Below are 26,146 nucleotides of genomic sequence, written 5' to 3' on the forward strand. Positions count from 1 at the left end.
TTTTCAAGTAATGAAGAAATGGTATCACTTTGGAAGGTGCTGAGAGAGAGCTTCACCATTGTTTGTGAGGAACAATTTTTTCTCCGTGGCTCTCAAATTTAATTGAAGAGATTTGGTTGGTTCAGATCCAAGCATTTCCTAACCCTCACTCACAATTGTCAACATTACTAATTGTTTTCACCCGATGAAGGGTGAGAGACATTGTCCGATGTAGCAAATACATCTGCACAGGTTCTTTGTTTTACTGGATGATAATACTCATAGTTCTTCTACTTAACGATTCAGGAATAGCCCAGCTCACAGAGCTGTTGGGAGGTGTGTGTGTATGTTCATTGGAGTTGTGTTGCAGATGAGTCCACTTGCCAAAAGAACAGTAAGACAACGGGAAATGTTGGGGTTAGGTGGGCGTCTGCCTTAAAGTGGACGTTTTTATGGAATCTCATGTTGGCATCACTTCAGTGTTTTGGTTGGATCACCTTATTCTCTACAGTTCTTATAATTTGTGGTACTCTTTAAAAGAGTTGCAAGTAAGCATTTATTCAAAGATTTTCTTCCTGTGTTTAGGAACATGATCTGTAGTAATAACCACTGGTTTGCAGTTCATAGCATGTTACAACATTCCTGTTCCTACCTACAAATGTTTTTGTTTTTTTTTTCTTTCGGTGTGCATGATAAGAGATACCATAGATACGGTCTTCTCCCAAGCACTTCTTACTGGTTTTGTACACTAAAGGAAAATGACAAAGCCTAGTAGTGTCGTGGTTTGGTTTATTTGTTTTCTTGTGTCTTCATGCCTCTTGTTCAGAGCTTCCAGGTACTGGATTAAAAGGATTGTTAAAACAAAACAAAAAAAGGCAAGAAATGAATGTGTTAGTTAAAATTTGTTTGAATCATTTTATATTGTTGTTCTGTAACAATAGTGATACTGTGATAAACATCAGTGAAAGCATTTTCCACTGAAAGGAGTTTGTTGCTACTTCAATTTGATTTAATTTAGGATAGCTACTTTTTAGTCTAAGAAAACAGTGAGACTTTATGAAATATCACAGAAACACAAGGAAAGGGTTTCAGCGCTAAACAGCTAAATAACAAGAGCCCCAGAAGAATTCTCACAGGAATCCTGCTTATGCCATATTTTTTTCTTATTATTTCTGATCATACTTCATTTAGAATGTTCATTGAAAGACTGCAAGCCTGAGAAATATGTGACCCTTCCTGCAGATTGTAATGCATTATCATTGGAAACTGCCTTCTTTTGTATTGTCATTTCTGCAGTATAAGGCTCCTTCAGTGCAGCCACAGAACAGTATGAGCTCAGTTCTTCCACTCTTAAAAATTTCCCTTCAGTAGTTCCAACTTCTATTTCTCTCCATTTATGCTTCAGGACTTCTACAAAATCTTTAAAGCAGACTTTTCCTTGCCTTGTTTTACTGCATACTTCTTCAGATGTTAATTGTAGAGGAATAGACTGATTTAGACTATTTAAATTGAGCAGTAAATTAGAATTAGTGATGTGCTTCAGCAGGGCTCTAGCAGACTTCCAGTCAGGAAATAGGCACCCAGCTACAAATGGGATACTTCAGCTACCTGAGAAAGCAGCAATTGCTTTGAGATGTTCTGCCTCAAGTATCTGAATAATCATAAAATTGGATTTATATACAGAAGGAAAATTGACCTTCAGATTTATTTTGGGCAGCTTGGCATGGTGAGTTGCAGAGGAAGCACTGTCAGCCTACTGGACAACTCAGTTGTCCGTAAATTTAATCATGTTGATAACAAAAACCAAACGAACCTATTCTCCAAACTGAAAAACTGAAAGTATGAGAACTTGAGGGCTGTGGTTTTATCCATCTGTTTTATATGAACAGTTATCAGTGCTTCACTGCAATCTTCTTGAATATTGATTTCAAAGAGATTACAGGTGAGAATATTGATACATACATATATATATATATATATATATAAATGTATGAAACCTTCACATTTCTAATTTTCCTTGAAAAAAGAAACCATGGAAGTTAATATTTTGTTAACTTTTCAAATTATTTGGAATCTAAAAAGCAAAGAAGAAATTTGGGGATCTTGCAATATTTGGTTTCAGCTGTCACATATCGGTCTTGGTTCCAGCTTCATCTGATTCAGTGCCACTTTCTTTTGAAGTATCCACTGAGAACACTCTTAGGCAGAAACTGGTGGCTTTTTTTTTTTTTCTTTAAATATACTTTAGCTCAACTTTGTTCTACTTGCAGCTGTTAGATTTGAAAGTATATTTTGAAGAAAAAAAATAACTCCAACAGCACCACAGTTCCTATCTGCTGGGAGCAGCTGCTTTCGGCACTTCAAAGCCAGTGGACACCACAGTGAAGGCCTCAGCCTTTCCTGCCTTTGAAATGGTTGCAGTATCTGTAGCCGGGCTTTATGGCACCGTCAGCACAGGAAAAAAGGTTGTTTGTTTTTTTGCAAGCCCCCCCCACCTTTTCTTTTCTTTCTTTTTTTTTTTTTTCCCTCCACTTTCTAATTACATTCGCAGTTTAGCTCAAAATACCTGGGAAGAGTTTCTGCTGCAATTACTTGCCATTAGTCCAAATATTTTTTAAAAAAGTCTGTGCCCAAACTTGGCAGTAACAGATTTTAGGGAGGCAAATTTGCCAGAAAAATGAACGTGAATATGCTGCTTTGCTGTATCCAACGTGCTCAGCTCTCATAACAAGCCATGATAGCACAGCAGAGAATTTGCAGTGGAACAAGGTTTCAGACAAGGACACTTCCCAGCAGGGTGAAGCACATACTCATCTTTGTTTCAGGCAGACTTTCATATATTGTCATCAATGGAAGCTTTTCAGTGGATTTTGGAGATCTTAATGTTCAAATGGCATTAGCTTGTCCTTTAAGAAAACATACGTACCCCTATGATCACTGTTACACTCATTTGTTGGTATAAATATTTGTTGAAGTGTTATGATTGAGGGGTTGTGAAAAAGTTGAGGTGCAAGGCTAGTGAGAGAGCTGAAGTCTGAGATTTCTTTTTCATAGCAGGGAGAATGCACTATGAAAAAGCTGATGAATTGTTGTCATAGCAGGGTGGTGTTCCTTGCCGAGTTATGGACGTAGTTTGAGAGTGAATGCCAACCTGAATTTATAAATAAGCTTTTTGTTTTGGTTAGTCTCTTCTTTAACTGTGTTTATTCCATTTTAAATAATAATTATTCATGCTTCCATGGCAAAGTGGAAAGCTAGGAAAAGTATTACGTGATAGCTGAAGAATCTCCCTGTATCTCAGGAAATCCTTTCTTGCAACATTTATTGTTGAGTGCTGACTTCTGTAAAACCTGTGAAGGAATAATTAGGGTTGTCTTCTTGTTAGCAAAGTAAGAAAGTAACAGGACACCTTCAGAAATGTTTTACTGGGTATTTAACAAAATTGCTTTGAAATCATGGTAAAGATGAGAGAACTAGTCTAAGCTTTTAAGTCTGGAGCAAAACAAAGGTGTGGTGCCTTCCAAAATGTGCCTTTTATATTAAAGAAAGGGAAGTAAAGAAGTGCAGAATCAGCTGGTTAAAGTGAAAAAAGCATGACTGTAATCTTACCTGCCAGCAGCAAGGACAGATATTCGAGGTAGTGCAGGGAAATTTTTTCTCATTTAAGCAGTGCTTTGGAGCAGAGGAAGATAGGAGGAGAGGAGGAAGAACATTATTCATCTTTTTGTATGACTCTTTTTTTTATAACAGTTTAGTGAGGTTAATTTTTTTTATTTTTTTTTTTTTTAAAAAAAGAGTGCAGTTATCTTGGAGGTAAAATACAAAGTTTGTAATTGCAAGCCTTATTTTGTACATAAGTGCATACATTTAAAATCAAACATCTTCCACAGTGCTAGCAGTGCTATTTCATATGAAGGTTACAAGCAGAATCTCATGCTCAGTTTCTTGAAATAAAAATATTCTGAAGTTTAATTTAAATTAATGGTTTTGTACCTCCCATACTAATTTTTAGCTGTTTAATTTTGTGGCAGAAGATTTTAGCCAGTGTTTGGGTGATCAAGGCAGTGATGACATTGATTTTGCGTTTGCTAAAATTGTAGCAAGATTTTCTTGAAACGTTGGAGATAGGGAATTTTTCACCTGAGTGTGTTGCTTTTTCTTTTTCCTCCTGAAGATCTACTCAAGTGTATTTAGGTAATAAACATTGATTAATTCAGATTTTCTGGAGTTCAGCAGCTAAATGCTCTGAAGAGTCTTACTGAGAATTTCCATATCCTCCCTGGGAAACGGAGCCAGAACAGTGTGTATGAAAGAGGCTGTGACCTTGTGAGAGAAGACGAAAACACAGCTTAGATGGGGAATAGAATAAAAAGTGGGGATTAAGTATGGGGGAAAACAAGAAATTGCTGTGAATGGGGATAAGATTTGGAAAGCAAGTCCCTCAGGAAAATAAGTACTGGCTGTGAATCTGAGAGTAGTTGTAAAAAGCCTGTGCAATGGAATCTGGAGCTATTCAGGCTGAGAGCTGAGGCTTAGACCTGTGGATCAGGAGCAGTGGAGAGGTGAGTCCTGCAGAAGAGGTCTGTTGGGGTGGTGTGGGCTGAAGGGTCAGTGGAGCGTGAGTTGGCTCTTCAGGAGCCAAGGTTCCTTACTGCCTTCTGCTTTCACCGTGGCCACTCTGCCTTTCTGAGGCAGGGAGGGCAAGATGCTTCATCTATGTTGGGTGTTAAATTTACAGTTCTGGCTTGTTTATTAGGCAGGTTACATTCAGCTGTATCTCCCAGCCGGTGCTCTTGTCTTTGGAACTGCTACCAACATCATCAGTCCTACCACAAGCCATATTACCCAAGTGGTGTCATGTGTGTACGCCTAAAATTCTGATTCCAGTTTCATGCTCATGTCTTCAGAGGCATGCTTTGGAGTTGGAAGCATGGCATGTTAACAGAGATAACAAGCTGAAGGTTCTGCTTTCTTTGTCCCTGTACCTGTGACTTCAGCTAGGAGTTCCTGTCACTGCAGTTATGTCCTAGCTTTTTTTCTGGCCTTGTACTTCCTCTTTGTTTCTTCTAGCTTCCTTTTGACTGATCCGCTATCCACTCAAGTGAAGAAAGTATTTGCAAAGACATGCTTTTGAAATGTGTTATTACTCAGACTAATGTTGCAGCCATTTCTTAGCTGTACTTTAAACAGTTCAGTTATGGATCATGAATGTCTGAATATTTTTAGTACGCTGGCTTAGCTATAAGGACACCATCTTTGTAGAAAGCTTTGTTCCTCTCCTCTTTGTCTATAGTCAAAGATAATTGAAATACGGTCTGTTCTTGCATGGAGGCCAAATGAGCACGTTAGCAGAGGCTCTAAATTTTTCATGTCATCAGCAACAAGCTGCATAAATTTCATTTAATAAATTAATCCAGGATGCATGAATGTTTCCTTTGAACCATCTTAACACACAGATGAATGCCATTTGCTCAGAATATCTGAGGAATAGTTTCTTCAATCATCAGCATCAACTTTCCACTTCATGATATAGCTAAGACTCACAAATGGGAAAAGGATATGAATTTAACCTCCAAGTAAAGAGAGGGTGAAAATCTTCTAGCTGTACCACTGCTGTTTACAGAGTTGTTAATCAGACGTATGGGTATTTACACTGTCTCCTTCAGGCGTTTAACTTGTGTGTGATTCATACTTAAAAGCCTGAGCTCCCTGTATAGTCAACAGAGCCAGCTCTGGGGGGCGGAGGGAGAGGAGACACGAGTCCAGGATCATAAATTGATGCCTGCAGTAAATAGTAAGTCATCCTGCAAAGTCGTTTCTTAGTTTTCAAAGAAGGTCCTTGGATAAACTTGGAATCTCTAAACAAAGGCAATGTACAGTAAATTCTGTACTAGAATCTGCTACAAGCACGCATTTGCAATGACTAAAGGCATATTATTTTGAAAGAAATATTTTGAGTGCCGAATTGGCTTTCTTGGGACAGGTAGACTGGGTAGACTCCTGACATTTGTTCCACTGCTAAATGTGATTTAATCATAGGGATGCAACTTCAGTGCCACTATGCTGGTGATTTAAAATCAAATTTAGTCATGGCAGGATGACTGGGAAGATAAGAGCATCAATGTGATGTTTCTGCTGACCATACTTTAAAGATCTTCCAGAGGTAATATTTTTATAAATCAAAATTTGCTGGCCAGATATGCCATTTTATATACACCTAGTGAGACTACTTGGGCATTTTGTTATGGAAAGGATAAGTAAAACTGTAATTTTGCTAAAGACCAGCTTGCATCTTTTGAAGAATTTTATGCAATTCTTAGTCTGCAGTTGAAATACAGTTATTAGTGGTTGATTATAAGGTAAAGAATAACAGGAAACACATGAATGTCAGTTAAATTATTGCAGTTTGCAATAAAATGAAGTAAAATGCATTTGCATGTACGTACATTGCCCCAAATGTGTTTGTTGCCCCAAGTGGTAATGTAGGGGTCTGCACTGGTGTATTTTTCAGTACCCCATTTGCCCTCTGTTGATTACAGTTCTTTTATCTTGGGAGTGCTTTGCGTTCAAAATTATAATGAAATCTCAAAAAATTTGAAGTTGTAAAATCCATTTATCTGCTACGATATAGTTCTAGTATGCTCCCTTGCTTTGCAATGAAGATTCCTCTTTTCCACCCAAAGTTATGCTAAGCCAGAGCCCAGCATGATTAATACTCGATCCTCAAGTCTGCTATATCAGATTACTTTAGAAGCAGTGTATTTGCAGGGATGGGTAATCCTCATATCCTCATGAAACACGCACATTTATTTATAGGCTTAGGAGACGGAAAACGCTAGATTTTAGCAGAGTTGTTATTTGGGGATAGATCACGTGTTGTACAGAGTGCTGGTCAGAGTTTAGAGTGGGTTTTGGGCAGAGTAATTATAATGAAGACACCTGATTTACCAGTGAAGGAATGGGAAATAAAATCTCCAATAAAACATTTGAAAATACTCTTAAAATGTTTATAAGTAAAAATTGTTGCAAAATAGACGTGCTATGGGTGTGCTGTACCCAGTGAGCTTTAGTTCAGTACTTCGGCATGACATAAGTAATTTACTGGTGGCTTCTCTGGCCCTAAGAAGTTCAGTCATGCCAAAACAGTGCTAATAAAATCATCCTGCCATGCAAACCCATATTTTATATAGGTGTTACTTATAATATTTCTAGATTGTGGACATAAATTTACATGAATTTTCATACTTTGGTGTCAAATATTTATGGTAGTGGCTATATTTTTCAAAGAGGTAGTGAGCTAACTAATTTCCTTTCCCTCCTTTGGGGACTATAAAAAGATTTTCAAAAGCATACTTGTTCATGAGAACAAGTTGAAATTGTTCTAAAATTGAAAAGCCTAAACTTGCTGTGTGATGTAAAAACAAAAACTCTATAGTAGAAACTGTTGTCTATATTAGGGACTTTAAAAAAGGTATTTGTCAATGTTGATTGTGTTACAAGTATTTGGTTTCTGAAGATATCTTACACAATCAGCAGGCTATTTACTGTCAAGCTTTGTTCTCCAGATGTACAAGGTGAACTGGCACTAACAGCAGCAGGGTTTCGCTTTAGGTCTTTATTTGATGGGTTCTTGTTTTAACAGGTTCTTCTAGATTACCTCCACACGTAGGTGCAGCTACCACTGCCTGGGTTAGAAGCCCATCTTTGGGCAGCTGAGGTTTTCAGTGTCCTGTGCAGGATGGTCAGGATCTGCACCACTTGAACTGTTCAGCAATTTGTGTGTGTGTTTATGCTAGTGAATAGAAGAAGATGATCACATTTCTCAGATAAGTTTGTTTTAGCATTTTATTAATACTTTTGTCACCTTTTGTCCTTCTCTGCAAGGTAAAGGCATACTGAAAAACTTCAGTTAAAAGCAGAGATTTTAAAATGGTGTGCAGAAAGATCTCAACATGGTAACAGTTTTTAAAGGAGTCTTTTTAAGGAGTTTTTTACTCCTTTTTTTAAGGAGGTTTGTTTTATCATTCACAGAGGTGTGCTGTACCCCAGAGAGAATCCATACTGATTTATGAAGACTTAGCATAGTTTTCATGCAGCTTTCTGTGATGAAGTCAGGTTGTTGATGCAAAACAGTGTGGTATTTTTCCTTTTGTTGGCATACTTTATTTTTTTCTTTTCCTTTAAACAGCAGCAACAACACAACTCAATACAATAATGAGAGAGGGAAGGGTGAAAGAGAAACTGTAGAGCTTGGCAGCAGTTCTTAAGGAGAACAGAAGGTTCAGTGAGTGTTCACCAGCATAGTCAATGCCTACTCAGTCATTTCACATTATTTGTACAGGAAAGCTCATTTTGTTGCTTATGAATGCGTAGTGATTGTTAGTATTTGCTTGGGAAGATGGGTTTTGTAGGCATTTGAACTTGAGGGAAGAAAATGCTGTCATCCCCATCCTTTCTCTCTAGCTGTTCTCTGCCAGAGGTCTCTAAAAAGCCAAGCAAAAACATCATGGGGAATGGTATACACTAAATGGTGACAGTTTTTCATCACTGAATTTGACGCTTACAAAACACCTCACTTCACACTGCCATCGTTTCCGCTCCCATGGCAGGCCGTGAGGACTCCCCTCCTGCACACGGAAGCACTGTTCCCATTTAGCTCTTCCCCCTTTTAAATTTGAAAACTTTGCACCTGCAATATAATGTTGTACTTGAAGAGATTTTTAAAGATAACTAATTAGCTTAGTTGGGTAAACCTATGACGCACACATCCTGTAGCTGGTGGGAGAAGCAGGATCTGTCCCTTGCCTCCTTCCGGAACATTCTCAGCCTGCTGCCATTTTTTTCTTCAGCCAAAAACAAGAAAATTGAAATAACTGAAGTTCCTCACAACAAACTTGCTAACCCCACCCCAGACCTCACATGGCCCAACCATCAGAAAATGCAGTAATTAAGAAGTCAAAAAAAAGTTTGAATAGAAAGACCTTTCTTGTTAGCGCAATCTCTTTTTAATCAGATCTGATGTATGACAGACTTTTTTTCCAGAAATCAGACAAAGGTTTTATAATTATTTTAGGGAGCAAGACTACTTCCATTTAGACACGCCAAGGACACTGAAGCATCTGAAAAGAAACCACTTTTGTACACAAACCTTGGGCAAAAACCTGAGGTAAAGAGCTCTGCGTAACGATCCTAGGCCTGGCGCGGATAACGTGTCCCTCCTGGGGGTAACTTCAGATGTGTGTTAATGAGCCCCTTGGTGTTATTAAATAATGTAGATGTGCTAAACCGTAGAATATTGTGGCTGTTCTCCTAATGTTGTTTTTGGAAGGACGCACCCGGCCGCATAGCGCGGATCACGTATTTTACTTTCAAATTTGGGATATTCCCATCTGTAGTTGGAGAGAATAGGTTGCTTTTCACTATGCTTCAAATTTTAAGCCGAAAGCCATGAAAACAGCTAATTTTCGGGCCGAGGCCCGCTCCCGGAATTGCCTGCTGCAGCTTTAAGATCAGGTGCCGGGCGCTGTGGCGCACAAACCGCCCGACGTTGAGCCGGCTCCTCCCGACGGCTTTTTTTTGAAGCCGGATTCTCACGCTGCAAATACCCCACCATATTCTCGATAAGGGCGTTTTTTTTTCCTTTTCTTTTCTTTTTCTCTCTTTTTTTTTTTTTCTCTCTTCTCCTTCCCCTCCCCGAAATCCACCAAAACTGAAGAAAAATCCAAGTGACTGTTCTTAGCAGCTGTGTGGCCCGGAGTTCAGTGGGGAAGCGGCTTCCTGCCGTCCCTATTCATCACCTGCTTCAAAGGCCGCCTGGCTGCTCCAGTGTGCAGGCCAGGTAGGGTGCCATTGTGCGAGGCGGGGAGGATTAGTATCAAAGCTGCGGCAACCAGGCCCTTGGTCTCGGGCTGCCATTCAGTCTAGCGGGGAGAGGCTAGGGCTGGCCAAGGTCACAGCATCCAGTGTGGTGCGGACTGGGAAAGGATCCTGAGAATAGAGCGCTGCTTATGAAACCGTGGTGCAAGCTTGCAGCACAGCAGGTGCCCTTCTGGAACACATACATCTGTTTATGTTGGGGTAGCGTAGCTGACAACGGGATAATAGAGCTTTGTTGTTTTTTTTTATAATTTTCTTGAAAAAAAATAAAAAAAGACAACTGTATATACCACGGTGGTGAATATCGAAGGAAGAGCTTTCGCTCTGGAAAACCATCAAGAAATCCTTAAAAGATTTAATTGCTGGGGTGGGGGGGTTGCGTGTGTATACTTGAGCAAAGGGGAGAGCAGGCTGGCTATTAACCATTTAGGATCCTCAGCCCTGCGGATGAGCAGCAGCCGGGTACGGGGGGACCATTCGCAGAATGCGACAATGCAATTTTTTTTTTTCTTTAAACGCTCCGACATTTGTACCAACAAATTGGTTAAGGATGCGCCGGATTTGCTCGGTTGTCGCCATTGTTGGAATCGTCTGGAGGAATTCTGTCACGCTAACGGTGGCTTTTTAAAAGGTGAGGTAATAGTGACGTAAAAATAAAATTGCCAACTTGATGAAATTAAGGGGAAAATTAAGCTGTAGACGAGTTGTCATGACGACAAGGATGTTCTATTGATGAACTGTACTCCTCACTGTCCAATCAGATAGTGGAGCTGAAGCTGGAGCATGAACAGGAGAAGACGCACCTATTCCAGCAGCACAACGCAGAGAAGGACTGCCTGGTCCGAGACCATGAACGGGAAATCGAGAAACTGGAAAAAGAGCTTCGCGCTGCCATGGCAGAGCATGAGAGTAAAACTCAAGAATGCAGGAAACGAGACGGACAGGTAATGATCAATAATGTTTCAAAGGCGTACGCTTATTAGAAAATGCTAATAATTAGTCTTTCCTGTTTGCCAGCATTGTTGGTGATGCACGCTGTGTGATCATTTGCGAAACTGGCACATAAACGTGATTTTGTTTTTTCTTTTCTTCTTTTTTTTTTCCCGCTTCCCCCCTCCCTTTCCACTACTGAATAGGGCTTTAACTGCAAAAACCACAGGTAGCCAGATTAAAAATCCCATGGTGCGCTATAACTCGGCCTATTTATAATCTTGTCTCATTTTCTTTCATGATGGATTTGTTTAAGAAAAAAGGTATCTGTTCTTCTCCCCCCCCCTCAGCCCTCACAGTCACCCCTCCTTTTCTCCTTCCTGGGCAAATCCATATGAATTATGTCTGCTTCATTCGTATGCTTTTTTTTGTTTCAAATCTCTGCAGGTAACTCACAAATGGCTTTATTTCATTTTGTCCATGTCTTTTTGTTTCAGTTTTGTATTCCAGATTTGCTTTGTATGTTTGCCTATGTGTATCAGATATTTGATAAGACGATGTGGATTTTGGATTGCTTACCATCACGTTTATTTTCCTACACACACGCACCCCTCCCATCCTCCATCTCTGTGGTCACTGTTGGAAGCCATTTGGCAGAATAACCCCCAGCTGGGGTAGCATTTGACTCTTCAAACTTCTGGATGAAATGTGCACTGTCAGCATGGAAAATGATCTTTATTAGTTTTCAGTTCAAAAAAAAAATCTTACTGCATTTTTTTCAATATATTTTGTAAGGATGGCATGGTGTATTTTCTTAAGAGCCTATATTAAAAAGGCCTACAATGGCAACATTTAAAAAAATTAAGGTGATTTCATAGTTTAGTAAAGATTATTTTCTGAATACTCTTTAATCAGCATTAGAATTGCTTATCATGCAAGGATTATTTTATAACAAAACTGGACATTTTTGGTAAGGCATCTTTAACGACATATGTTTTCCGCGCACCACTGCCTTCCCTATGAGATGTACAACTCTGGCATTGAGGCGTTTTCACTTTACTTTCCTGTAGACTAGTAGGCTGTTATTTTACTGAAAACTATAATGTAGCTAAGTAAAACTGAATATTTATTTTTTAATTATTTTTTGGGGGTTAGCCTTGGACGACTCGGTTTATTGAAATCTGCCTTAAGTCTGTTGGAAATGAAGTCGCTTGTTGGGGGAGGATGGGGGATGTATTACGGAGCCAACACTTATTTCTCCATTTCCACCATTATGGTTTTCCAAGGAAAATGACAGATCATTTTGTGGGAACGCTTGGAAAGAGGATATTCAGGTAGCTTCTAAAAAAAATTAAACCATGCCCTTTATTCTTCGCTTTATTGTGAGAATGACTTAAACAGTTAAGGGGCTGCTTCTTATCTTTGGATTTTTTTTTCTTTGGCCTAAGATAGATTAATCTTAACTATATAGCGGGTGCCTTTGCAAAGTTGTACCATCCTTTCACCTACGTGCCTGATGTGTTTGCGTACAAACAAAGGCAGAGCCGTATTTCTCAGGTTAAAAAACAGTTTGAGTTCTGTCTACACGCCAGCGTTCATTACAGTTGTTGCTCTGTATAACCCTGAACACAAATGTAAAGAGACTATCTTAAGCACATTCAGAGAATCTGGGAGGCGTCTTGTAAGTATATCCTATTTAATTCTGTTTTGGGGTTTTTCTGGTAAAGATGGGAACCCAAAGTTTGGTTGTGCCTTCTGTTTGCAATGGGATATATGATGCTACTACAGGTGCCATGTAAAGAGCTGGAAATTATGGGAGCTGTCATGAAAATCTGAACAGTCTGAATAGCAAAAAACTTTGGCCTTTTTACAGGGCTTTTCTTTGTAGTTTGAATATCCCCGTACAGTCATTTGAGCGTTGCTGCCATGAGAATGACATGTAAATCAGGGAAGAAAAATTCAATTGCCTTTGACTAGAAGAGCTGTTGTTTATTTAAATTCAAGCAAGAATCTATCTGCTTTCAAGGACGCCTCGTTTTTCTGTTTTGAAAAATAAAGCGTTCTTAGCTGATTCATCTGGTCTTTGTGTTAGAATTCACTTTTGTCTTTGCAGTGAGCTTAATAGACAATACTGGTGACTGTTACGGAATTATGGCAGATATTTTTAATTTAAAAAAAGAAAAGCTTTGCATGTGTTTATCAAGATGTATATTTTCGGCATCTAATGGGACTAACGGCCAGTGCCCTTGATGAACCATTTGTCAGTCTCTTAACAAAGATATCTCAGTGATTTAATGAGTGTGTGTTGACAAGGCTTTATTTAAAGAAAAAATAAATAAATGTTACTATTGAACCATGTTTGACAGCAGTAATTTTAGGAATTCTTTATATTACAGTGAAGGTGTTTTGAGAAAGGAGAGGAGGCCATTTTGCTTCGCTAAACGAAAAGTAAATTTGCTGTGTATTTCAAAAAATTTAAATAATAATTAGTGCTAATCACACATGAGTATCTTGGTTTGAAGGACCTATCTGTTCAATGTTAAGTGAATGATGTGAAAGCACCATTATTAAAGGTATTCACTGTTATTCTTTTAGAAATGCTTTTCCATATGAGAATATGGAAATGTTTGAGAAACGCGTTTTGACTGAATATTGCAGAACAATTTCTTATCCTGTTCCTGAAAAGATCAGTTTTTTATTTCGTATCCAAAGTCTTTGTTTTCATGTAGGTCTTCAGCTACTCTAAAAGATGGTATACGAAAACATTAAACATTATTGAAATATGAATACATTTATTAATGCTTTGCTTGAAACCACAGCATAAAGATTAAGATTTCAGTACTTTCCCAATATTAAAATGTAAAATAATGTTACTGCTTCTTTGAAATACAATTTATGTCCGCAAAAGGAACTTCATCTAAGTAGATCGCCTATTGTATTCCTAATGAATTTCTGGATAACAGTTGCATTCCACTTTAGCTCTTGGTTTTATCTATTTCTAGGGGGCTTACTTTGATATTTTTTTTTCACCTGGGGTTGTAATGCTTGGGGAGGAGTAAATTGACATGTAGGTCAATAAAGTCAAAGCAGTACAAAGGCTTTTATACCATGCTGTGTTCTTGTAGTCATTTAAGTTCTATATGTTTCCTATGAACTGCTGTAATATCGTCATTGCTTAAATAAGAACACAGGAATTTTGTTTTAAAAAAATCAGTTTTAAATCGCTACTTGTATTCAATTTAGATTTTTTGGATATCATCTGGATTTTCTTTAGGAATATTTTTAAGCTATGGTTTGATCATTTGTTCTCCGCCTCTAACTAATGTTAGTGCATTCATCATTTCACAAATTGGGAAACCCCTTAGATGATAGGTCTTCCTTTTGTTTTAATCAAAAAGAACCTTTCCAGTGAATCAGAGGCTTTCTGAAGCAGGACTTCTGATTACAGAGAATAGTAGATGATATTTTTTTCCCATGCAATAAGATAGCAAGGTTAGAAAATTTTAACAGCCGATGCCAAGCAGGCTGTGGTGGCTGTGCCAGTTGTGCCCTTAGACTTTCCCTTTATCCTGTGACTGTCATTCTCTCCCCAGCATCTGACACGTGCCCTGAACCAGCTCAAAGATTTTTAATGTTACAACTGCTGTACAGAGCTGGATCATTTTCATGCTTGTTCTCAAACCGTTGACCTTTGGGCAAGAAGAAGAATAAAACTACCCCTGTAACTTCAAATACAGTGCTTTGCACTAAAGCAAGAGGGGGAAAAAAGTTCCTTAAGGAAACTGAATTATTTCTTCAGGTGCTGTTGCACTGTAATTGGCAAGTCCACTATTTTCCTCCATTCATAATTGGGTCAAGAGTAACTTGAACAATGAGGCATGCTTTGTCAGTTCTTGTCCCTGATGTCACAGTCTTTAATTTTAACATAACTGTTTATTATCTCAAAAACTTGGCTGCTATAAGAGAATATCGTTGGTGTTTGGGGTGTCTTAGGGCTCTTCATAATCCGTTACCAGTTGGGAGAAAAAACATCAAGTGCTTCTAAAGATGTGCAGATACACATGCTGAAAATGGAAGTTCTTATATTAAAAAAAAAAAAAAAAAAAAAAAAAAAAAGTAATGGGCTGGAGGTGGTGAGAAGTGTTAATAAGTAATAAGGTATTTTATCATGGCCAAAATGTTTCAGTTTTCTCTCTTGCATTTTGCACTTCATGTTATCCTCTTTGCTTTCACCATCACGCGATTTTTTACCTTCTTGAAAATCTGCAGCTCCTTCCCCAGGGCCTGCAGGGCCATCCTTTCACTTTTCCTCTGGATGATCTTTGAGAGCTTGCTTTTTGCTCTTGCTCTTCCTACAACTGTTGCTTTGCGCCTTCCTTTGACTGAATTAATTCTGAGCTGTTTGAGCCCATAGAGACATAGATAGTAGTGTGTGTATATATATGCTGACTAGATGCATACACACATCTATGTTTGCCTGATGGAGAGCTTTATCTACTATTGATAAGAGAAAATACAGAAGAAAATAATAGGAATGCTATATAATTGTTTAATAATAATACCCCAACACACGCACAATTTCTTTTTGTGCATAAATCCTGCTGTAGCAGGAACTTTTCATTGCTATACCCACTCTAAAGGAATCTGGGAGCATTTGTTTCACAACTGGAGACTTTCTTAAACTTTGATCTGAAAGAACCTGCTGTTAACGTGCGGATAAATCACTGATCAACTCTGTTGCACTTCAGGTAGTTGTTCTAATGTCCCCAAACACTGGTTTCCACAGAGATGCTCTTCCAGTATCAGTGGAAGCAGTTTACTTGATTGTGCCTGGAGGGAACAGATAAATGCAGCCTGTGAAACATTCAGATGTTGTTGGTGCTACTGAAGTCACTTCTGTATACAGTTTTAAGTAAATAAATTCTATGACTCATATTTTCTTTGACTTTTTTCTTTTCACAATAGAAGATGTCTTTGGCATGAGAAGAAATGCTCTGTTTGCTTTGCAAGCTTTCTCTGCAAACAATCTAAATCATGGAGTTGCAATCTAAATATTTGTTTGTTATATTTTACTTGGAGAGTAGCTTTTGGGCTGACAGTCAGACTTCTGTAGACAGACAGCAGTTCCCTTTTAGCCTTTCTTAAACAAAGGTTTTTAGCTTTATTGCAGTGTGTTTAATTTACCACCAATCAAAGCAGAATAATGACGGAGGTAAAAATATTTCAAGAAGCAAATATTTATTACAGCGCTTGCGTGATTTCTCTAGGTTGTTATTCCTGGTGGGTTGGGTCAGGGTGGGGCTGGGTCCACTGATGAGGAATATCTACTAAAATCAGGGATCTGGTGAGGGGCTCTGTAGAGCCATTCAAACTGAGCTCTGAACTGATCACCTGAGAGTTGGGTACCGATGGCCAAACCCAGCAGTATCCCAGGGAAATAATTTGGGCTACAGGATAGACAATCATTGAGATTAGAGGAAAAAATGAGCCTCTGCTCTAAAAAAACAGGAGCACACAGAGCTGAGGCTCGTGAATCCCTCCATCAAGCCTCCCCATCAAGAGAAGGGTCTTAGCCTCCTGCACATCTTCGCTTTCTCTTAGCTGAATCCGCCATGCCACGGTTGTTGTTTTGCATTGAGCTCTCTGCTCCTGGTCCCCACTTTTAAGCTGCTGCTTCTGTTTGAGCTGCCTTTCAAAAGCCTACCGAACAGGCTCTAAACATCTGCCACTTCCTCGCTTAATGGAACCATCAAAGCCTTCTCGTGCTACACTGGGTGATCATCTCTGATCTCTTCCACATTTTTGCTTGACTCTTGCTTTTTACGATACGACTGGAATTAGATAGCGAGGAATTCAGTGCAGGAGGTGTGACTTTACTCGCTCCTCTATCCTTTTATATTTCAGGCTGTTCAGCATTTGAAATTGTTATTAAAGCCGATTTTGGAAGCCATATGTAATGGTGCATAAATTGTCGTTTGCTGATTAAAAATGCTAAGTTAGCTTAGGATAGAGCTGACATTTTGTGTGGCTACAGCGTGTGTAAAAGAGAAAGCAGTTGCCATAGAAACTAGCTCATCACGTAGTATGAACTCTGATTCTGAGATGGAGCTCTCAGCAAAATGGACTTTGTTTATATGATATGAAATTGAATATATGTGGTAGTTGTTACACAGTAATCAACATTTATTTAAAATTAAAACAAAAACAATATATATTGCCAGTTGAAAAGATGGAGTATACAATTTCACTGGAGAAGGAGCAGGGTTGATATCATGTACTTTTATTTTATGCCAGTACACCCTGTTTAGGAAAAAGGGATTATTTCCTGCAGGAGAGCTAATATAGAATAATTTCTCTATTAAAAAAAATAAATAAGATCAGTCTTGCTCATCAGCTGGTTAAAGGATCTTCATGTATGACAGTTTCTAACATGCACGCTAGGCGTGGCTTTGCATTCAAGGTTTGGGTGTGATGGTTGCAATGAATGATCAATAGACAATAAGCCTTACACAGTGTGAAGCGAATTTTGAAATTAAACTTATAGAAAGGAATATTAAAGTACTAACTAATCAAATCTTTTCCTTTATATCCAATTTGAATTTCTGTTGTTACAACTTGGACCTGTAGGATCTGTAGCTTCTCTTCCTTTCACTGCCATCTTCAAGAAGTTTGCCTCTTTTTTGCAATTTCCCTTTAATTTCTGTCTTCAGCTGTGTGTAGATTCCTGCTTTTAGTATTCTGCTGTCCAGGCTGAACAAACCCAGTGTGCTGAGCGCCCTGGAGAGGTCTATTCCTCCAGCTCACAGTTTGAGGTCCCTGTGGATGGCAGCCCTGCTCTGCAACATGCTGACTGCTTCCCCCCAGTGTTGCTTGAGGTTCTTTGTAGCCATCATCCAGGTCAGTAACGGGAATGCTGAGCTGTGTCAGCCCCAGCTTTGACCTTTGAGAACTGCTACGTGCAGCTGGTTGCCTCCACTCCTGTCCTTCGAACCCAGTGGTCCAGTGAGCTCTCCTCTTGTGGTGTAGTCCACCCATCCACTCTCTCTTCAGTGTGACCATCAGGTGATGTAAAGGGCTGTGCCAAAAGCCTTACCAAAGTCAAGATAAAACATGTTGGCAGTTCTCCCCTTACCACAGAGTCAGTTGTTTGATTGTAGAAGGTTTTTAGTTTGGTCAAGCATGATTTGCTCTTGGTATATCTGTGTTGCCTGTTACCAGTGACCTTTTTATTCCTCATGTGCCTGGAAAGGAATTTCATGGGGGTTTTGTGCCATGCTTTTTGCAGGGGTGGAGGATAGGATGTTCTCTGTGTGGCTACCAACTAAGGTGCTAGGTATTGCAAATTAAGTAGTTAAATTTTTTTGGAGAGTGTTCTTTCTCTTGAACGTTATTCTGGAAAAAGCTTAGCCAAAATCAGTTTAGTCTCTCTTCCTGAGGTCAGCAGATGCTAATTCCATTCACTCACTGTCACCATAAATCAAATTTTGAACAGTAGTCTAGCTGTTAAATGATTTATCTGATAGAAGAGATTTTATGATCCATTCGGTTACTCAATTCAAAGGTATTATAAATACCAAATGAAAGACTGGAAGACCAGAAGAGAAATTATGACAATCTGTAGTATGGAATGTTAACACCACTTGTTTTGGCAGAATTACTGGTCTTAAAACAATAGGATCCATATGGATGCTAATTTTCCCAATTTTGAGCAATAAATACAGCCTCTTTATGGTTTAAGTAATGATATTACTCAATACCACTGCAGGGTCCAGTAGACTGTTTCATGATGAGGTAACAAATAGCAGTTTTGGAGATCTGATTATTTGTATTTTTCTTTTATGTGGTTTGTGATGGGGGAAGGAGAAATCACAAAGCCAGTGAAAAGCCTTGCCCTCTCCTGTAGCTGACATACTTTGGCTGCAGATATGTCAGTTGAGAAATATGAGACCATCCATAAAGCTCCACACACTCCCACATTAAAGTATTATAGAGAAACCTTCAAGTGGAAAACCAGTAACAAATTGCAGCTGAAGTGCTTATGGCAAACTGCGCTGTCCTGGGCGCCCTACCACCGATCCCCTCGTTCCTCTGCTTTAGTCAGGAAGAAAATGGGACACATCTCTTTCCTCCGGTTCATAGACAGGAGCTTTCTGGTGGTGCAGGGGGAAAACCGTGTTGGGTTATCTGTGGAACTGAAGAGGATGTTACTGGCACAGACACTGGGCTGAGTGCTTCGCTGTTACTCAGCTCCGCAGCTGTTGCAAGCCCTGTGTTGTAGCAACTTCTGTCTCAATTTCTGCCTCAGATGTTAGGAATTTGCTAACCCGTCTGCTGGAGGGTCAGCCCCTCTGTAACCCACCTCATCCCGGGAGCCAGCTCGGGGACACCGCCGCCTTCCTCCCCTCTTCTGAGCGGGCCTTCTGCTCAGGCCTCTTGTTTGAGCCTAGGGCAGGACCAGCTGTCTCTCGCTCTGCATTTCCCAGCCTGGTTTGTTGTCTGCCATTTGGTGATGCTCTTTTCCCTCACTGCCAGGTAAGGGCAGGGATTTTAGCTTCTGCATTTGGGCAAGTTCCAGGTAGACAAAGCTCCACATCTCCCCAGCTGTTGGCATTGAATGTGTGCTAGGCATGTACACTTAAGTTTACAGAACCACATATGCTTTTTTTTTGCCCTTTTTAACAAGAAACAAATTAGAAAGAAACTACATTATTATAAAATAAAGTGAATGTTTTCAATATGAAGTCAGACAGCAGAGCTGTTCTTTTGTCCAGTCACCTTTGAAGACATGATTGTCATCTTACTTTAATAAATGCCGTTCCTTTATTTGGAAAGAGTGGCACAGACACTGACAGTGATTTAAAGTCTTTAGTGTTGATTTCATGAGAAAAAATATTTTTCACAGTATGCCTTTAAAGTAGACTTTTTTCCCCCAATTACTCTACATGTTGGCAGCAAATTAGCTTTGAGGGAATATTGTGCACATGATAGTTCTCTGATGTACCGGGGAGTCATTTTTGGATCTCTTAGCTCAGTCAGACCAATGACTGACACTGTTCATGTCTTCAGCTTCTGGAGATTTGAAAGACTTTCTTTTGACAGGGAAGGTGATATGGAAGAAAAAAAGCCAAAGTACAAGAAATGATTGGCAAAGTGATGATATCATCAAATGTTCAAAGACTTCGCAAATTGAAGCTTATTAGACTGACATTTTGTCTTCTATTCAGCACTAATTGGAATCATGCCTGGCTGCATGATGTGGAAGGTGCTTAATACCTTAGTGTTTATCATGACAAAATGACAGAAATCGATGTCAACGATGCCGTAGATTTCTGTTTAATGGAGAAAACAATATATTTCAAACTGAAACTACATATCTCATTGTATTCACCTGTATGAAAGCCCTCCTGAAATACTGCAAATAAGGGAACTTTTATCTTTGGCCTCTAAAATATTGGCTTGGTTACAAATATTTCATATTGAATTTTTAAAGTTGTTCTTCAGAGTTAATAGAAACAACACTGATGTAGGGCATTTAAAAAAAAAAAAAAAAAAAAGAAAAGAAAAGAAAGAGAAAAGAAAAGAAAAGAAAAAAAACCCTGACACAGTGCTTTTACTTGAAACAGATCTGAAGATTCCAGGAAGAGTGAACTCCAGTCTTTCGTACGAGTGATACAGTTCTTCTAAAGTTGTCTCTGACAGCTTGAATTCTTTTGTAGTCTCTGCTTTCTGGTGTATTGGCATCTGTAAAATGAATTTAGAGAAGAGAAATAGAGTGGAAAGTGGTTTTTGGAAAATCAGCCACTGCAAATGCACAGTATGCTGGAATATTTCCGAATAGATGCATGTTTTCCTGCTGTATTGTTTGGGATTTCCAAGTTCTAGGTGCCTGCCTCTTTGAGAGGGGTGCGTGCCTACTGCCTGGGGTAGCATATGTGGCCAGCATGGTATTCTACATCTTCATCTTGTTCCATTTGAATTTGGGCCTTCGGTTAAATCTCTAGTATAATTTAAAGTTAATATTTATTCAATAGCTAATAGAAATGACGAGCTTTTAGTTGGAGTAATTACCTGAATGTCCATAATGAAATATGGATTGATCATTGCAAAGTAATATTTAAAGAAGTAACAATTTAATCCAGTCTGTATGCTAGTGGATTTACTGGTCATTATTACTGTAAACTCAGCAATTCTGAAACTAGTTCAGTGTTGACAAACGGTAGTTTAGGGGCTGGTGGTAATTATTTGCATTGCAGGAATCCTCTCAGGGATCTAAGTGTGTGTTGGGTTAGTGAAAATACATAACAGCATCTCCTGAACCAGTGAGCTTGCAACATAAATGTGCTTGTAGGATATTAGAGGTGGGTGCAGCAAGCAGATGGCTGAGGATGCATGAGAAACAATGAAGTTTTGGTTGTTTGACATGTTTTGAACAAGAAAGCAGATGACATAGCACATGAACTGCTTTCCTCAAGTGTCTCTACCAATGACAGAGTAAAAATGCCTTTCCGTGATTTGTCTGTAGCATTAAAAGGCATCTAAAACCTACTGGATATTTGCCATGTCTGCAGTTGCTGCTGTTATCACAGGTTTCTTATGGGACTGAACAGAAAAGTGTCTGACTTCAGGTGGGAGAGATGCAAACACATGGAGAACATCTTTTCTGTGAAAAGTTTGGGAACCATTATAATAAGGTAGTTTATATAAATGCTGGTTGTTCAGTCTATACAAGCTATGTTTATTAAGTCAACTGTAATCCTTCTAAACCTAAATATTATTATTGAATTCCTTGTAGGAAAAGCAAACTTAAAGAATAATTTGTTATTGCAACTCTTGATCTGCTGGACACCAGTGTTGGGGATGGAGGGGTGAGAATGGAACAGGCCAAACTGTCAATGTGCTGTTGGTAATCTTAGAGAGAAAATGCTACTTTTCCTTCTAAAGCCAGTCAGGTGGTGGGAGTGTGTCTTTGTGTGTACGTACGTGTATATATGTATTATTGCCCTCTAATGGATAGAATCTGAATCTCTTGGCTGTGCTTGCTTATGTGGGTTTCTATAGCAAAACATTATTTTGTTTGATATTTCCCATCATAGAAGAATCTTTTAATGTTTATTCATAAGAAATTCTGGTACATCTTCTGTAGGTAACGTTCCTTTAGTTTGTGAAATTTATTTGAAATCCATCAGGAAGTCTCACAGCTTAGAGAAGTGCCTTTGTTCAGCCAAAATTTTAACTGCTTTAAATTTGCCACCTTTTCATTTTTTTTTCCTATAGTGCTAAAATAATTAAATATGAAAAAAGTACAAGGTCTGTGTTCAACTTCTGCATCAACAGCCACAGGAGTGGAGTAGATGGACAGGACACACTTCCCCTCCATTGTTACCTCCAGAGCATGCCCGTCTCACAGCATTCACTCCCGAGGCGTGGGTGGAAGAGACTGAGCACTGGGTGTCACCTCGGGTGACACCCTGCCTGTGGTGGGTGTTCCCTGTGGCTACTTCCACCTGATCATGCTGGTTGCTTGTTCATGTACTGCGTTTTCCAGGAAAAGTGGCAGAAGTGCATAACATAACCTCGCAGATTGAGGGTTCAAACCTTGATGAGATTCGTGATAAAGACAAGTATCATATTGAGGCACAGCAGATTGGGGTTTGTGTCCTTTTGTAAGGTAAAACTACCTTTGAAATTGTGAAAAGGAAGGCTTCAGGTTAGATGTAAACTGGGTTTCCAGATGTTTGTACTGAAAATTGTCTACTTCTCCAGGTTCTTTATAGTGGGGTCCTAACACGGTTGTAGTTGTTCCTAGCAGGGCTCTGTTTTCATTCAATAAATACCTTTGGGAGAATTAAATTTCAGAGTAGCAGTGAGGATCCAACAGTTACCTTCCTCCCCTCTGGGAGGTTCATGGCAGTAGTGGTAAGCAGTGTGGTTATCCCAAGGAGGTTCCTGATAGGTATAGATTGTTACAGTCAGAGCTGTCGTACTCACAAAATGCTTTAACTGTTCTGATACAAACAGCAACTGATTTCACAAAGCCCTAAGGTTCCTCCCATTTCTCTGTACGTTAGGTTTTAGTTGAGTCCATCACACTTCTATTACTTTATGATCTAATTAATAAACTGAATCTGGGTTGGAACAACAGAAAGAATAGTACATTAATCAAATTCCTTTGTAATGACTCTTTTCATGTGAATGACTTCTGCAAGGCGTGAGCCAACGCAAGGCATGCTGTACTGGCTTTTCCTGTACTTCCCGAGGGCCTGGGTGCTTCCCTGTGCTTGTACCTGCTCAGCTTCACACACTGTTGTAAAAGAGCATAGTAATGATCTGTGAGCCTGCTCCTGGGAGCAAAATAAATTATTCCTGGGGTTTGGGCTACTACAGTTTACATTCGTTGTGAAAATAAGGAGAGGGGGGAAAAAATGCACGTGCCAACAGAGAAACGAAGGAGCATCTTCTCAGCCCGAGATGGGGACTTTATCTATATTTATAAATATTGGTGTTTTTCTTCTGAACGTGATGTTTCCTAGCAATATGTGCTGTTTTTTCTCAGAAAAGTTATTTTCCGCTTACAATACGTTGGCAGCCATTGTTTGTATTGTTTAGGATCAATGGAGAAATTTTTCTAAATGTTATTTTGATTTGATTTGATGACATTGTTCACTGGTGAATTATGAAAGCTCTGATTGTTTGGTGCACAAGGAGGGTATAATACATTGCTTGGTCACATGCTCGCTTAATGCATGCACATTGTGATGGCAGTAGTAATAGCACCATTAAAGAACAAAAGGTAGCAACACATAGTAGCTCTGTATCTGGCCAATCCCCTCAAATTACCATAAATATTTGAGCAATCTGAATAGTTTTAGACTCTGTAGTAAAGCTTTCCTGTTCTTATCTGGCACCGAAGGAATGTGGAATAAAGTATTCATTTAACCAAGTATAAAAATATGTATGCTATGCAGTTATAATCATGTGTCATTAATCAGAAAATACTGCAGAAACTCTGACAAATTAAAAACACAAGGATGTGTCTGCAAGGGCTTTTTCAGTCATTAAAAAGCTGCTTCACCTCTCAGGCAAACTATTTAATGGCAACTTCTTGCTCAGTGTACTGACATCTTCAAAGGCTCTGACATCTGTCGGCCTTTGAACTACCATTAAAAAATATTATCCCATTTCCATTCTTTTATGCCCATTTTTTTAATTATAGCCCTTCTTTCAAGTTAGGAACATGGTTGGTTTAAATGATGCTGTCCTTTCGTTTTCAGCCACCCAGCTGCGGTTTGAATAAATTGATGTAGAATCAAAGGCGGGACTTTAAAGGGAAAAGGTTTGATGGACTTGGACTCCGAACCAGATGAGGTTTTATGATGAAAAGGGTTTAATCCCAGCACAGGCATCGCTTCTATCAGTTGAGCAGTACAAAGCGATTCATATATATAGGTTCACGAGAAATGATCTATTTTTTTTTAAAACAGCACAGATCTCTTCAGGACTTGCAAATGTGGCATTAGCTAATATTCAGAGAGCTGATTTCCTTTCATCCACCAGAAGCTTATGATTATAGTACAGTTCTCGAATTGGAAATGAGAGCTGCAACACAGATTTAAAGCTATGCTGTCTGATTTGTATTCAATATACATGTCACTGCGGGACAAGCCGGTCTAGGCCGAGCTGGTTCAATAAAGGGAAAAACAGTTTCAGCATCTGAAATTCTCGGGGAGGGGGGAAGGTACCAATTAATTCTTACCTGCCCTACCTGAGTATTGTGTCGGGTACTTAGATTACTACTGTTTCTAAAACTGTGCAAACAAACCCTTGTGATAAAATGTCTTTGGCATCTTTTGCATCAGAGGTTTGAGAGAAAAGATGCAGCATTAATCAGTAATGGCTTCTAATGCAGCCATTTATATGGAAGGCAACGTTTGTTTTTCTGTACGTGAGTTTCAAGGAGGCTTAGCAGCGACAGCTTTGCTATTGCTTTATAGCAGTAGCCTTCATTAGTGCAGTAATTGGGCTTGCATATGGAGAAATCTGAAATCTCTCAGAAATTCATCAGATGCTATTTGTCAAAAATACCATCTTGTGGTACCCAGGAAATAATCTCTTTAATGGTTCCCTGCTCTTTGTGCTTCATGTTAGTTGAAATGTGGTACATAGACATATTTTCTTACTTTTCAACAATCAGATTGTGTCCTTCAAAACAATGATGCTTTCCAGAAAAGTAAAAGCAATAGATTTCAAAAGTCTGCAAATGACGTCCTCTTAAGGGACTGTGCTTCATTGTTGTACAGGAGGAGGACTGCTGCTTTTGGTCAACTGTCAGCAGCTCCCCACAGCCATTGTTCCCTGCCAGAATATTCAGTTTAGGAGTAATACATTGTTCTTTATCTCTTAATGCAATTTGGAGCTTTTTTTTTTATTATTATTATTTCAAGGGAAGGCAGGGGGATAGTGGAGGGAAAGGGAGTGTACTAAATATAAACATGGTCCTGTATAAATAGCCTCATTTAATGGGTTATTTTACTGGTATTTCACAGAATTTACTTTAGTATGTATTTATATTTAAACTATATGGTGACATTTAGTGAAATACAGTAGACTCAAAAGGTCTGAAGAAACTCCTGCCCCAGGATGCAATGGCCTATTTGTCATTCCGAAATGACAGTGGCATCAACTGAATTCAAGGACAAGCAGAGAAGGATGAAAAGGATAGACATCAATGTAAAGGTGCCAAAGAAAGATTCTGAGCCAGAAGTACTCTTGATTTCAAGAAAAAAATGTTATGCACCCAGTCCTTATTTATTTTGTACAGATCATCCGGGGATTGATCTTGTCTTTCTGAAGTGGTAGCGGTAGCATGATGCTTCCAAAAGGTCTCCGAATGCAGAGGAGCCACTGCAGAGATGACGGGGATAGTGCTGGCAGCTCTTGAGGATGAAGGTGCAGAAAGGGAGACTAGAAACGGTGCGGGCTTGTGTGTGTGTGTGCACAAAGTACACCAAAGGTGCCATCAGCTGATGCCTTTGACTCCAACCTGACAGCTAGGTTGGAGTGCACGCTTCCTTCCCTAGGACTTCTATCCTCATGCAGATGTGACAAATTTAGCTGTTAGATATAAGGATTGACACTAAAGATAATCAGTTAGCTTATGCTCTTCCAATGTGGAGTTCATTTCAAAAAGGAGATAGTAAAAATCTGCGCTTGATTGTTTAATTTTGCATCTTATTTGTGTAAGTAGCTAAGATACAAGAATTTACCACAACTAGTTGATGAGAAGAAAAACTCCAACTATTGCTGTCTTGCAGAACTGTTTTTTGAAAGCTGGAAGGTGACTCTTTCTTTGAAGTCTAAACCT

General features: G+C 39.1%; 1 protein-coding gene across 2 annotated transcripts in view; it reads left to right on the forward strand.

Moving 5' to 3' along the window:
- The window catches only part of CEP112 (centrosomal protein 112), a 161,619-nt gene that overhangs the window by 61,095 nt on the left and 74,378 nt on the right, over nucleotides 1-26,146 (forward strand). For both annotated transcript variants that reach the window (XM_032199772.1, XM_032199773.1), the window contains exon 20: nucleotides 10,617-10,799. In XM_032199772.1, the coding sequence (XP_032055663.1) occupies nucleotides 10,617-10,799 (183 nt within the window). The remainder of the gene's footprint in view (nucleotides 1-10,616; nucleotides 10,800-26,146) is intronic.

The sequence above is a fragment of the Aythya fuligula genome, chromosome 18, assembly GCF_009819795.1.
Source record: "Aythya fuligula isolate bAytFul2 chromosome 18, bAytFul2.pri, whole genome shotgun sequence".
Lineage (NCBI taxonomy): Eukaryota > Metazoa > Chordata > Aves > Anseriformes > Anatidae > Aythya > Aythya fuligula.